The sequence below is a fragment of the Pleurodeles waltl genome, chromosome 5 (assembly GCF_031143425.1).
Source record: "Pleurodeles waltl isolate 20211129_DDA chromosome 5, aPleWal1.hap1.20221129, whole genome shotgun sequence".
In the NCBI taxonomy this organism is placed as follows: domain Eukaryota; kingdom Metazoa; phylum Chordata; class Amphibia; order Caudata; family Salamandridae; genus Pleurodeles; species Pleurodeles waltl.
In genome coordinates this window covers 771366504-771382126 of record NC_090444.1, presented here as the reverse complement: position 1 = coordinate 771382126, position 15623 = coordinate 771366504, and the positions used below count along the sequence as shown (strand labels likewise).

Here is a 15623-nt window from a genome sequence, read left to right as displayed (position 1 = left end):
AAGATTTTTAGCCCAAATGTTTTAAGCCGCTCCTTAATTATGCAAGCCACGTCCCTTTCAGAAACCCCCAAAGTTATTGACCAAGCTACGCCCCTGAATTTCAAACATCAAACCTACCTAAACTAGTTGTTCTGCAGCAAGTGGATGATTACACCATGCAAGCCATGCACGCATGCTATATGTAGAAGCTGCGCGGTACTCGGAAGGCGCTCGGATGTTGGCTGCCTCCTCTAGGGGGCGTCGAAGGATGCTTTGCGCTAGACTAGAGAGCGACAGTGCAGGAAGCGCAGAACTCTCCCCTCTCTACTGCAGCTTTCACTATTACCGCACCCCGAGCGCACCAGCATTGACCGCACACACACCATGAGGGCAGTCATTCAGCGAGTCACCGCAGCTACGGTAACAGGTCAGTAAGAACAGGAAGCAAGCAGGCCATAGATGCCCACGCACCTCCAACTGAGAAGCATGATTACAATGTACCGGCCATAGACAGCGAAAGCAGACTGTGGCTGGTGAATGGCTATGTCTTCGCCAGTAATGATTAGATGTAGGCGGCCATATTGAAAATAACTCTTTTGATATAACTGTAAGGAGAATAGACTACGAACTCATATTTTCTACTCCTTTGCCGCTCTCTGTAGCCGAACAAACATTTTCATTATAAATTAATAGGTATACTTTTATTATGTTATGCTTTTTTTTAGTTTAAAGTTAGCACGCACAACCTGGTCAAAAACCTACAAAGTGCACCGTTTCACAATGGACATACGGAAATAGTATGTTCAGAATAGGCTAGAAAACCTAAGATCAAAGTTTCCGGTCTGTGTTTCTCGGACAGGCTTTACAGGTTGCAGTACTTGTCCTTCCTATGTTTCCTTAGATCTTACGCTTCCTTCTGTTTGGTGACATGTTCATGTGCAAGAACCTAAAGGCCTGGCTGTCACAACGTAAACAGCAGGTCTTTATTATTTGTGCGAACCGTGTTATGTTTATAAAGCTACATACGATACTGCAGCTTTTCACTGACGCCTTTGCTCAAAGGTGTTGTGTAAAGTGTAGGGTTGTCACCTTTCCCAGAAAAATACCGACATCTTTTCATGTTTTAATACTTTGCAGGGTCTGATTCTTAAGTATAACTTTATATGAAATCGTCGGTATTCATTTTTACCATGCCATTCCTGTCTCAGTTTACTTAATTAGTGAGGGGTTCTTAGGTCAGCTGCAGAACATATTTTAAAGTGTTTCTTCTAATATTTACTGTCTTAGTGTATGTACCGAAAAGGGGAAAAATACTAACTGGGTGATTTTTTTTTTTTTTTTTGTACCTGTAGGGACTTTAAAATACTGGTCATGCCGGCATAAAACCAGCCAGCTAACAACTCTACTAAAGTGGGAGTAGTTTCTTCTGTGTTAACAGCGCTGTTCCTTTCAATGACATGGTTGAGAGCCCTGCCTTCAAGGAAACATGGATCTTATTGCTTGGGGATTAGTATTAGCAGCAACATTTGAGTTTTTCCAGCCTTGCCTATAGACAGCTTTTAAGTGTTCGTTTGTGAATTACCTGTTTTGGACGAGAGGCACAACTAGACTCAAGTGTTGTGTTTCAGCTACCCTCACCCAAAGGACGACACAGGAGACTGGGAGGGGTGCAAGTTCTTTATTTATTCCTACCACACATGCCAGCCGACTGGCAGGCATGTCCGTCCTCAAAGAGTGCTGGCCATTAGTGCCACAGTTGTGCCTGGAGTCCCACCTCGGTCACTAGTTACCGGAAGCGGTGTCTAGTGACCACCCATACACTTGGTGTGCACGTGGTCCTAGTGCACCGTGCTCACATCTCCCCCCTCCCCCTTTGTTGACAAAAAATGCCCATTCCCCACAGTCATCTTTGTTGGGCATGTTCTATGCTCTCTTCAGACCACTAATATGTGGAGCTTGAGAAAGGAGATAGAGCACCAGTTCTGATGTGCACTTCCCAGTTGAGCTATGTGGGGTGTTGCGATTTATTCTTGAGAAACGCACTCAGTCCCCCATTAAACCGAAAGGACTTTCTCCAGCCATCTCATGAGGTGTTAATCTATACGACCATAGCATTCTTTTGAGTTCATAATCCCAATTTTTTTGTCTTTTGTTTGCTTGCTAAATGTTTAACTACTCGATTTACTCATTCCACTACAGCATTACTCCTAGGATGTTATAATATTGTGAATTTTTGTCCTATGCCGGCTAATTTTAAAAAATTTCTAATTTCTTTTGACTTGAACTGTACACCATTGTCTGTTAATATAGCTGCTGGAAACCCTTCCCTTACAAACACCTCTTCTAGAAACTCAGTAACAATTTTGGTGTTAATCTTTTGAACTACTTTCATTTCTGTCCATCTAGAAAACATGTCTACTAAAACTATAATGTATTTGCATTACCATCATTCCATGTAGTGGGACCCATTATATCCAAAGCTACTTCATCCCATGGCGTTTTGGGGCATCCTACTGATGACATGAGTGTATTTAATGTTTTTTGTTTGCTTTGTCACTAGTTTTACAATCCATTCTGTTACGTACATACCTTTCAATGTCCAAATCAACTTTAGGCCACCAATACAACATTTTTATTCCTTTTTCAGTACGGGTTATGCCAGAATGTTCATCATGTTCAATAGCTATCAATTTTTGCCTAACACCACATAAAGGGATCATTTTGCCACCCCTACTCACAAAAAGTCTTCCCCAAAATGCTTTCAATTATTTTTTTCTTTTTTTAACCATTCTACTCCCAGCCATTCACAAACGTATTTTTTACTTCTTTCAACACTTCATCTTTATTGTACTTTCATCCATTCATCTTTTTGTATAACTTTTTCAATTACTTCTGTGAAAATTCCAGCATCATACCACTCTTTAAATGGATCCTGGTCCAATTCTTTCAGGAGTGTAAACATTCTACTTAAGAAATCTGCAGTAACATTTTTTTGCCTTGTATGTATTGCACCACATATAAGAAATCTTGTAACCTCATTGACAACCTTGCTGTTCTTGCAGATGCTCTAGACAAACCATCTGTTGTCAGTAGTTTTGTAAGTGCTTTATGATCAGATCTTAAAATGCATTTTCTACCCCCAAATAAATTTACGGAAGTGCTCCAGCACCCACACACGCTAGCGTTTCTCTGTCTATTACTGAGTATTTCTCCTCTGTAGGTGATAACGACTGAGAGGCGAATGCAATAACATACTCCTTTCCTTCTTCGTTCTTTTGCGTTAATACACTACCAAGTCCTTTACTACTTGCATCAGTGGTGACAATTGATTGTGCTTTAGGATCAAAACCCTGCAAAACTGGAGCCTTCACAATTGCCTTTTTTATATCCTGAAAAGTTTTTTTGACAATTGTCACTCCACCTGAACTTTACTTTATTGTTCAATAAGAACCTCACCTCATGAGTTTTGTGTGAGGAATTTTCCATACATTTTAAATAAAATTCTGCTAAACCTAAAAAAAATCTTAATTTTTCCTGCAACATAGGTGAAGGTGCATTTACAATGGCTTCAACTAATTTTCTTTTCAGTTTTATTGCTTCTTGGTTGATTTCATGACCCAAGTACGTGACGCTATTCTGAGCAAATATACACTTACTACTTTCTGCTGTTAAACCCCTTTCTTTCAAGATACATACAATCTTCCTCAATACCTCGTCATGCTGCTTTTTGTTCTTGCCCATAACTAAAATGTCACCCTGAAAGAAAGTGACTTCAGGTATGTGTCCTAAAAGTTGTGTCATTTATGTTTGAAATACAACTGCTGCTGATGCCAATCCAACTGGCATGTGCTTGAATTGGTAACATCTGAACAATGTACACAATGTTGTCAGGTGCCTACCACTTAGCTGTAGCACTACTTGATGGTATGCTGCGGACAAGTTAAATGTGGAACTCAGCTTGTCTTGTCAATTATAACATTTCCTCTATCCTAGGTAATGGAAACTGGTCCACAATAATATTGTTGTTCAACCCTCTTAAGTCCACACACAAGCACACTTTTCCCATTTGATTTCCGTGTTACTACCATAGATGAAACCCACTAAGATGCTGCTACAGGTTCAATTATTTTAGCTTATGTAATTTCTCCAATTCATATTTCACCTCTTCTCTTGCTATTAAAGGCATATTCTTTGCCTTATGAATTTTGGGTGTGGTCCCTCCTTCAGTCTGATTCGATGAGTAAACCCTTTGAGTATACCAATATTTTCTTCAAAAACTTAAGGAAAGTCTTGCAACACCCACCCTTTAGTATCTTCTTCCTCACATGCACATGTTCTGTACTATTGGGATCTGATATTATGTTCAACATCTTTTGGTCTTTCCAACCTAAAACCGAAGGTCCATCTATGGCCAAATATAGTTTACCTATTGCTTGTCTATTCTTAAACCTAAAGACTAGTTCCCTGACTCCTATTGTGTTTATCCTGTCCCCTGTGTAACTTTCTTGTTACTTTTCTTCTTCAATTTCTTTTAACAGAATCTAGCATCATGTCCAGTTATACCACATTCTATACATTTTGCAGCTTTTGCAGAACACCACCCGAATATCGCTGAATGTAGTGTGCTACCACACCGATAACAAATACCATTAAAAATGTTAACTTGATTTGTGATGCCCCCCTTCTTTTCTTTCTAAAGTCATCATCTAGTCCCCCAGTATGTATACTTCTCTGCTTTCCTTCTGAAATTTTGTTCACCACTTCTAGCCCAATTTTTTCTTGTGTTCAAGTGGCCTTAGCAGAACGATCTGGAAATTCTACTTTCTTGACCACTGCAATAATAACCTTAAGATTGGCCTATCCTTCCACCCATAACCTTTCCTGGATGGATTTGTTTTTAGTGTACATAACTGTTTGGTCATGCACTAGTTTGTTATGCAAATTTCCAAATCTACATGTCCTCACTAACTTCTTTAAAGAAGAAACATAGTCCTAAATGTGTTCATGCTTTCCCTGTTTCCTTTGGAAAAACGCATGACGAGCTACTGCAATGCACACTGGTAGTGGAAAATGTTCACCTAGGTCTTGAATAGCTTTTTTAAAAACATCACCACCGCTTCTATCTTCTTTTTGTAATTGGTTATAAATACGTAATCCTTCTGGCCCTAAGCAATACTTAATAATTATTTTTTTTTCTGATGCAAAAGGACCATTGCAATCTTCCAAATTAGCCACATAGTTCAGGAGATATTCTTTCCACTCACTCCATTGCACCGCTGGTTCTCTTGGGGTTGCTAAAAATTCTTTTGGTGAGTTTAAGTGTAAATACGCAAGTCCATTACCGGCTGGTTCTCCATAAGACGACATCTTGTTCTTATATTTTGTTTGCGAAAAAAATACCAAAAAAATAACTGTATAAATAAATATATATTATACTCCTACGTTGAGGCATATATCTTTGAGGTGCTTAAAGTGATGAAAATAACATGTGTTCCTTTTACAGTCAGAGGTTATCTCATTCAATTGTATTTTACCCAGTAGTCAATATGCCGTGTATATATCTTCATATGTGGCTTCCACCAATTTAAAGATGGCCACTGAGGTTTTTGTTACATATGTGTATATATTTTCTATTTATAGGTGGCGGGGCTTTAATTCCTAACGTGCTGTGCGTCGCTGTTCCTTTCTATTTACAACTGATGCGTAGATGCAAGGTGTTTCCCTGCCGTCATGATAGTGCTGATGTGCTAGTGCTTTATAAAAACACGCGCACACTGTCTGCTCGAGGAGTCTCAATGCCGCTTCCTAGTCTTTCAGAGTGCCGGTGCTCACAAGCTCTACACGCACACAATGTTGAGATTTAAATGACGCTGACTAACTATTTTGCGCTTAAAAATGGTATGCCCATATTTACATCGATAATAATAAAAATCGGTGTCTTTTCTTCCGATAATCTTTCTTTTAAATATTTTGTATGCGCTCATTTGCACACTCACTTTGTGTTCGAGGAGGCCTTTGGTGATGCTGCTCTAACCTAACTTGACTTTCACAGTCCACCAGTTGCAAATAACCAGCTTTGAGTTCCTTGTAGCTCGTCACCAAAACAGTGTAGTAATTTCCATACAAGTATAATGTTGCTCCGTAACTTCTTTATTCGTAACAAGGATACATACAGAACTGGATAACTGCCATCAAGCACCAGAACATAATCTCAACATTCCCTACACCCCCCTACATACCTCCAACCACACTGCATTCCAGATTGCTCATGAAGAGGTCTACTACAAAGTTCTAACACTTACTAATCACTACATTCAACTCTGTTGCATGAGTGTTTTGACTGTTTGTAGTGTGACATGAGCAATGGTCTCCTGTGCCTGTTCTTCCAACTTGATTGAGGTGGGTGTGTTTTCTCCCAGCACAAAGTTGGGGTAATCCTTGGCCATGGAAGATGTCTCTGTTGTTTATGTAAGGGATGTTGTGACATGTAGTCAGCTGGGTTGTGCTCCTTCCCTGGTTTGTGCACTATTTTGAAATTGTGGTCCAGCAGGCCTATTCCCCACCTTTCAATGCGCGGTGGAATTTTTGCATTGGGCTTGCCGTACATTGTGACCAGTGCCTTGTGGTCTGTCATGATGGTGAAGGGCTTCCCGTAGATGAACATGTGGTAACGCTCACCTGTTCAGACCACCGCTAGGCTTTCTTTCTCTGGTTGGGAGTACCCTTGTTCTAATTCTGACAGGCTCCTGCTTACATATGCAACAGTGATTCTTGGTGAGTCACTCTCGGGCTTATGTTGTGCGAGAATGGCTCCTAACCCCACTGGGCTAGCGTCTACGGCAAACTCTTTGCATAGGGATGAATCAAAATATGCAAGGTTGTCCACGGCTGTGATGGCATTCTGAATGTCCTCCAACGCCTTGTCACAGTTTGAAGTCCAGCGAAATGGCTGCCCTTGTTTGGTCAGTTTGGGAAGTGGGGTGCTCACCGTGGCGAAGTCTTTGATATAACAAGCGCAGTAGCTCGCCAAGCCCAGAAATGATGTCCCCTCTGCTACATCCACTGGAGGCCGTGTTTTGCAGAGTGTTTCTACCTTGCTAGGGTCTGTCCACATCCCTTTCTGGGAGAAGATGTGTCCAAAGAAAGCAAGTTCTCTCTTTCCCAATTCGCATTTGTTTTCGTTCAGTGTCAGGTCAGCCGTTTCCAACTGTTTGCATACCTCCCGCAGTGCTGAGTTGTGTTAATCATTTGTGCGACCAAGTACAGAGATGCATTCGCTGTAGTTCAGACAGTTCTTCATGGGCCAAATCACTTGTATCACCATCTCCTGAAATATTTCTGAAGCAGATGACACCCAAAAGCTTAATCGTTTTTAACAAAATAGTTCTAGGTGATTGCAAAATGTGGTGATGTAGCAGGACTGCAGGTCTAGTTCCAGTGATGGTAGCACTTAAATAGGTCGAGCTTGGAGAATACAGAGGCCCCGGTGAGGCAGCTCATCATGTCATTTAGGTGAGGGCCTGGGTGTCATTCTCTTTCAATAGCTGCGTTCAGTAAACGCAGATGTGCGGGTATCCCAGGCCTCAGCAATAGCGCGTCCTTTCCTGTTTTTCCTTCAGGGGCAGCAGTGGATTGTCCTGTCTGCTGTGGCTGCCCGCCATGCGTTGAACCTGTTCCATCATTCGTACGCTCCCGTTTTCCATCTGTATGACATGTGATGTGGCCCTTGCTTCTGAAATTGCTATTGTCAGTATTTTGTCCAGAGTGTATGTTTCTTTCAGTATTTTCGTGCGTAATCAAGTTGAGTGGCATCCTTTGGTGATGCGCAGCCTGATGGCTGCCTCATTGTCGAATTCGCAGTAGGTGACTAGCATGCGCAGTCGAGTCACACAGTTGTCAAGTGATTCATCTACTTGTTGGCATGCCATGATGAACGTGTTGCGTTCAAAGTTGACATTTCGCTGGGGGTCAAAACTGTCTGTGAGGTATTTTATTAGGCATTTGTATTTAGTGATGGGCTCGGGCAGGAAAGTCAAGAGTAGGTCTTCAACGTCATCCCATACCAAATTTAGGATAAGGTCCTTCGCCTGTTCTTCTGTGTGGTTTTTGTTCGCAGCATGCAGGTAGCATTCAAACCGCCTGATCCATTTCTCCCAGTGAGTGTCCTTTGTTTGAGAGTCAGAAAGGTAAAACGGCAGAGGGCATCTGAAAAATGCAATCAGAATCGTGCCTTCATTGCATTAATCAGTCATGGTCAGAGAGACTGCTCTTATTTCGACTGCAATTTTAGATTGTGTTTGATGATGCATAGCTGCTGTCACCGGTGCTATGTGTTTCTCCCTATTTGCTATTTGTGCTCACTTCTGCTGTTTTTTTTTGTTAGACGTCAGTGCACACACGGTGTTATTGCAATTTTTTATAGATATTTCGTGCATATCCTGCGTTCATATGGTTATGGTTGGCTTGTTACTGGCTATGAGTGCAGTTTCTATGGTGTGCCTGACTTTAAAATGGCCATTGCAGTAGTTCCTACCGCATGCCTGACTTTAAAATGGCTGCTACGGTTTCTAGGCAGTTCGTTTGCCACCCACCTGACTTAAAGATGCCCGCCAATGAGGTCACGCTCTCTCGAGATCTCACTTTAAGTCGGCGATCAGACGTGGGAGGAACCCGGGAGGTTTAATGATGCAGTCACAGTCCAGCGGTGCTTACCTCTGATTTCCTTGGTTGTAGATGCACAGCAAAGGCACTTAAGGTCGCAATGTTGTGGTGATTGATTCAGAACCAAAGGAGCATTTCTTGGTTTTGCTCCGATGCAGGGAGCGTGTCGTAGTGTGCGATTCCTTTCTCATCGCCACTTGTCATGTTGCAGCTACCCTCACCCAAAAGATGACACAGTAGACCGGGAGCAATGCACGTTCTTTATTTCTGCCACACACGCCGAACAACTGGCGGGCACATCTGTCCTCACAGGGTGCTGGCCAATAGGGCCAGCAGTTGCGCCCGAACCCCCTTCTCGGTCGCTAGTGCCTGGAAGCGGTGTCCATTGACCACACGCACACCTGGTGTGCATGTGGTCCTCGTTCCCCAAGCCAACACCAACATTGAGAGTGGCTGGAGATGGGAAGGTAATGTATAAAAGCTAGGATTTTGAAAGGGTGGGGTATAGCCATCTTCAAAGCCATAGTCATGGGAACTCTCCTGTCACTGTGAAGTGTTGTGTTTTGATACTCATTGGCCTAATATACCTGTCAGGATGAGGAATTGCTCCAGATTCTGTGACAGTCAGTGGAAAATGTGGTCGTGTAAACAGAGATCGCCCTAGTTGAATAGAGTATACAACCTATACAAGATATCTGTGATAACCCCCAGATATTTGAGACAATTGTTGTGCTTCTTAGGCATACTTCGTTAGTTAATTTCTGGTCATACTATATTGAACACCATAGAGTACCTCTAAGTTGTTGGATAGGATACCAGTACTTGATTTAACTCACTGCTGTTATGGGAAGGATGCTTTGTATATAGGCTGTGTTTAACATTCAGTGCCAGCTCTGTACTCTGTTGTGCTACATGGTAACCATATGTTTTAGTTCTCCTCAAATATTCTCAGGGATGTGGAATTCCTATCGGGACATCTTGTTTGGGGTCAAGGGCAACAAGTTTTTATGTTTACTTTGTCCTTGGGACAAGTAGGCCCAACCCCCTGCAGCACAAACCCTTTGACTGTCTGTTTACAGAGAGTTGAACTCTCTGCAGTTGAGGTAATGTGTTTCCAAAAGATAATGCTGTTCGAACTTGTATTTATGGTTCATTATTTGAAAGCCTTCATTATTAGGGTGCGTGCTGTAAATAAATGTTTTAAGGTCACACTTCACTACTGACGTTGGTTCCAGTACAAAAAAAAAAAACGTGTACACACATGTTTGAAAAGTTTAGGCTAAGAGGCTAAGTATAATGCTCCCAGAATGCTCTCTGATTATATGCAAATGAAGTGTCATTTAGTAAAATGTGTTGATGCATGCTAGTATTTCCCAAAAATATTTCTAATGGAAAATCAGTGTAACCATTTTCAACACGATTATGGGAAGCATGAAAATAAACAAACACTGACAAAGCCAACTAATCTGACATATTTTTATAAGTCTTTTAGTTTCATCAATGCGTGTCTTGTTTTGACATGGCTTTTGTAACACTTTATTGTTGTGGGAGCTACCAGGCCCTCAACATTGTAACAAACATTGGCAAAACCCCCCCAAAAAGTTTTTGAACTCTTAAAGCACACGTTGCCACCAGCGGCATAACAAAGGCCCCGCAGCCGCCCTCCAGGGGGCCCGTCAGCACAGCACCTGCCCTGAGTGAGTCTGGAGAGGGGGCTCCTCCATGTTCTTTGCAAAGGGGCACCCTCCAGTTTCGTTACGTCACTGATTGCCACTGTAGTTCCTGACACTGAACAAAACTACTTTGTGTGGCAATATGCTCCTTGTGGAAGAGCAGAATGCGATCACTCACAGTAAAGCCAGCCGAAAGAGAGAGAAATAGAAGTTTAATAAAAACAAAATGTCTTTGTTAACACCAGACCTAATTAGGGACCAAGACCCACATGTAGGTAGCTTTTTGCATGTCGCAAACAGCGACTTTCGCTGTTGGCGACGTGCAAAAAGCACACTGCGATGCACAAACCCAGTTTTGCGATTCAGTAACCTGGTTACCGAATCACAAAACGGGTTTGCGACTCGCAATTAGTAAGGGGTGTTCCCTTCCTAATTGCAACTCGCAGTGCAATGTAGGATTGTTTTGTGACAGCGGGCGCAAACCAATCGCAGTTTGCACCCATTTCAAATGGGTGCTAACACTTTCGCAAAAGGGAAGGGATCCCCATGGGACCCCTTTCCCATTGTGAATGTCACTGTAAACATTTTTTCAGAGCAAGCAGTGGTTCTGTGGACCACTACTTTCTCTGAAAAAATGAAACGAAAACGTTTCATTTTTCGTTCTTGTTATGCATCTCGTTTTCCTTTAAGGAAAACGGGCTGCATTACAAAAAAAACTGCTTTATTGAAAAGCAGTCACAGACATGGTGGTCTGCTGTCTCCAGCAGGCCACCATTCGTGAGGGGGTCGCAAATTGCGACCCACCTCATGATTATTCATGATGTGGGCATTTGCGAAGCCCTTGCGAATCACAGATGGTGTCAAGGACACCATCCTACATTCGGATTTGCGACTCGCAATTTGCAGGTCACAAATCTGAACCTACCTACTTGTGGCCCCAAATTCTTAAAGAAAGTCACAAAAGTGCACCCATGGTATATGTCGTACCCCTATAAAATATTTGTGAACTGTATTTTAGCGTGGGTAAATACGATGTGTAGATTTGCTCATGTGAAAATCTATTGAGCATTTGCAAGTTCATTTTCCCTCCAGCCACTTTCTTCCCAACCCTGGAAGAAGTTCTAATTCTGCCATTGTCAGGAGTAAATGTCCAACCTTTCTTATTATGGGAAAATATTAGAGAGAAGCTGGTAAAAATCTTTATAACATGCAGGTTAGTAGGTTTGCAGACTCAAAGGCATTCCAGCCCTGGAACTATTGCTTACTGCTTCCTCCAGCCCCAGTATGCAGATCTGCAGAAAGGTGGCAAAATAAGGAGATTGCTACAGTAGGGATTGAAACTCCAAGTATTCAAGCCCTACTATGGTAGTAGCCCTGGCATAATCAGAGAGGCTATTAATTGCTGCCATAATTTGTTGCCACACTACATGGTACCAAAGGGACAAGTAGATCTTTTTACAGGACAAGTAGATTTGAGAAGCAACCTGTCCCCTGGACAAGTAGATATTTTAATAAATTCCACACCCCTGATTCTTGATTTTGATATGATTAGGCACTTGAAAAGCCTGAACTCATCCAAATTTAGACAGATGTTTGCTGTAAACAACACCAAGCACAGAAACCAAGCACAAAGGGTCAGTATCCATAGTGCCCTCCCCGAAAAGACGGATGCCCAAACTTGAAACAAACCCCAAAAAACTGGCAGCAGCAGAATATAAAATAGTACCACTCTGTGACTATACCTAGTGGCAGTTTGTGAATAATAACTTATTTACAACTTAAGCTTGTGAAATTTATACATGTTTTACTGATGGCATGACAAGTGTGTTTCATTTTTTAGCAAGGCAAAGAAATCGAGCAGTAAGGCTTATTTGCCTTAATGCTATATAGTGCCGAAGTAAGGATATATGCATAAAACTTGTCCAAAAAGAGTTGGGACTAAATAAGAAACGTAATTGATAGACAGACATGCTAAGTTCTACTGTGTTTCAGGGAAGTGGAGAAAATAAATAGTTCCAGCAAACCTAATCCTAGTCTCACCTATAAAGCTAAAGGACTCGGTTCTCATATGGAAACAGCTACCGTAGGACAGTAAATACCTGGACTGCTTCAAAAAGTGCCTGCCTGCTAACAGTACTTTTGCCCCCTAACAATCTTAAAGTGTTGCGAAATACCTGATTTGTCCAACCCAATGGTCTGTGCCCCTCCCAAAGCCCTGGACTTCCTCTCTCTCTTCGTGTCCTTCTTCAGCTGTAGGTACAAAGCAAAATGTAAGTCACAGAGAAACATAAGGTCTCACCATTGACATTGTGGATCTCAGTCTTCTGTCCTCGGGGTCGCTCTCTGCCTCACCTACTTTCTCTTCAACATTGCTTGTATTTCTAAGTCTCTGTTACTCCAGTTCCTCTCTCTGTCACTCTTCACATCTTCATCTTTCCCCTCTCCCCTTTCCTTCTGCCCCTTTCTGTTCGCCAGCATTACTTCTTTTTTTTGCCTCCCTACCTGCTGATCTGTCACCAGGGTCTGGCTACCCATTAAGCACTGTTTCTGTTGTCATTAGGAAGACCACTCCATTCCATTCTTGAAACTTCTTCCTCATTTGCTCAATTTTGTCTCCTCCTTTTCTCTTTCTTGTCCTCTCTTTTTTTTAACCTCTTCTGCCCCCCACAATGCTTTGAGGTGACCATACTGTTGCCTAAAGAGCTACATTAATGGTTTATTTACTATTAAAACAATGTTTGTGATCTCCATGGAGAACCAACTAAACATATAGGCCCTCATTACAACCCTGGCGGTAAATCCCGCTTTCCGCCTTGCTGAAGACCGCCAACATACTGTTGCGGCGGCGGAATTCCGCTACAGGTATTACGACTCACAGCTCGAATCCGCCACACCAAAGGCCAGTGATAAACTGGCGATACCAAAACCCACACCGTCACGCCAACAAGAATACACCCACACTATCACGACCCACGAATCAACGTGGCGGTCATTCAACCGCAGTAATCCAATGGCGATACACGCCGCCGCGCTCAAAATACACACACATTTACAAAACACAACCACATTAGACAATTCGAAATACACACACCTGATACACATACACACACCACACCCACACACCCAATCCAATATAAAGCACACACCCACATCACCCACAAACCCTTACTACCAGAATTCTGAAACCACGTCAGAGAGACATCACCATAAACAACACCAGCATCCACAGACACAGGACACCATCACTTACCACAACATCCACGCACCTCAAACAACCCCACACCACAGCATGGCACCTCAAAGACACCCTAGGTTTTCAGAGGAGGAGCTCAGGGTCATGGTGGAGGAAATCATCCGGGTAGAGCCACAGCTATTCGGATCACAGGTGCAGCAGACATCCATTTCTAGGAAGATGGAGCTATGGCGGAGAATCGTCGACACGGTCAACGCAGTAGGACAGCATCCAAGAACACGGGATGACATCAGAAAGAGGTGGAACGACCTACGGGGGAAGGTATGTTCCGTGGTATTCAGACACCAGATTGCTGTACAGAGGACTGGCGGTGGACCCCCACCTCCTCCCCCACAACTAACAACATGGGAGGAGCAAGTCTTGGTGATCATGCATCCTGAGGGCCTCGCAGGAGTAGCAGGAGAACTGGAATCTGGTAAGGCAAATCTTTACTACTATATCCCCCCCCCCACCTGCATGGCATCACATACTCCCACCCTCACACCCATCACCCCAACTCCCCACAGATACCCCACTACCACAACCCACACATCCCAAAACCAAGCCCTGCATGTAACACCAATGCATGGACTCCCATCACCAAAGCATGTCCAGTAGAGATACTCACTGATGCCGCAAAATCACCAATCATACAAGGGCCACAGCAATAATGCAAGCACAGGAGTAGAGGTTAACTCACCCATTGCACAAGATGGCACACACAGATACTAAGATTATGCATTTACACCCCAACAGGACCCATATCCAACGTCACCGGACAGGAGGTGCCAGACATATCCAGTCCCCCCCCACAGAAGAGGCCCACAGTGATGACTGCAGCTCTGCACGACTGGATCAAGATGACCAGCCCTGCCCATCAGGGGAGCTCAGGACAGTCGGTTCCCCTGCCACAGTCACAAACCACCACAGAACCTCCCCCCTCAGGAAACACCACCACAGCACCCACCCAGAGGCCCATCCCTCTGTCCCCAGGACACGTCAATCAGCAGTGTGTCCACCACTACAGGGAACCCAGGCAAACCCACCAACTGAAGAAAATCAGGGACCTGGAGTCAGTGACAGAGGCACAGGATAACAGGGAAGCTGGGAGGACTGCTGTACGACAGGGGGAGGACAGGCACAGGGAACCCACTCTCCACGAGGCACTCTCCAACATCATGGGAGCTTACCACCATTCCCAGGAGACCATGGGCATGTTACTGGCCAAGTTTCAGGAGACCCAGCGGCTGCACGAGGAACACTACCTGGGGATGAGGGAGGACTTGAAGTCCATTAACACCACCCTGGTCACCATTGCAGGGTTGCTGGCAGACCTTGTCAACACCAGGAGGGACACAGTGGCACACCAATGGGTGCCTGACACTAGCCTGGACAATGAACAGCCCTCCAACTTCACCAGTGCTAGTGGACAGGAGGCACCGCTCCAGGAACACCAGACCACCAGCACCCCACCCCCTGCAGAAGGAGAACCAGCCGGCAAACGGTCCCCGGGATCCAGGAACAAGACAGAGAACATTGTCAAGACCCCAGCCAGGAAATAAGACCCCCCTGAATGTCACCCTTCTGTCCCAGTTTGTCACCCTGTCCACCTTAAACTGCCATTGCTCCACTTCTGATGCCCCATTGGACAATGCACCTGTGATACAAATAGACTGGACTCTGCCATGGACATTCCTCCACCATCACCCCAGCCCATTTCACAACCCCCTCCACTTAATTGCACAGAAATAAACACCCTTGAATCACAAAACAATCTGGAGTCAGTCTGTGCTTTCACAAATGTGTAATTGCAAAACCTCTGGAATATAGCAATGTCAATGTACTTGTTCACATATCAATGTAACACCGCTGTAGGCCTGCAGTAAACATAGCAGAGGGCGCAAAGTGGGATCCAGATCTGTGAAGTGGAAAGGCAAAGTAACAAGTCAGGGTCCATACACAGAGTGAAAATGGCAGACTTATGCTAGCTCCAACAATAGTATGAGATGTGGGAAGCAGTTCCATCTTCTTACCTGTGTCTCACTGGAAGTATTGCATGATGAGTTTGTTTCAGTTGT

The 15623-nt window shown here is 43.6% G+C and overlaps 1 protein-coding gene across 1 annotated transcript in view; it reads left to right on the top strand.

The window, feature by feature from the left end:
- The first annotated feature begins 236 nt into the window (after positions 1–236).
- Positions 237–15623, top strand: part of DTD1 (D-aminoacyl-tRNA deacylase 1) — a 581115-nt gene continuing 565728 nt past the window's right edge. Inside the window, exon 1 of the mRNA XM_069234729.1 lies at positions 237–406. Within this exon, the coding sequence (XP_069090830.1) occupies positions 364–406 (43 nt within the window). The 5' untranslated portion in view covers positions 237–363. The remainder of the gene's footprint in view (positions 407–15623) is intronic.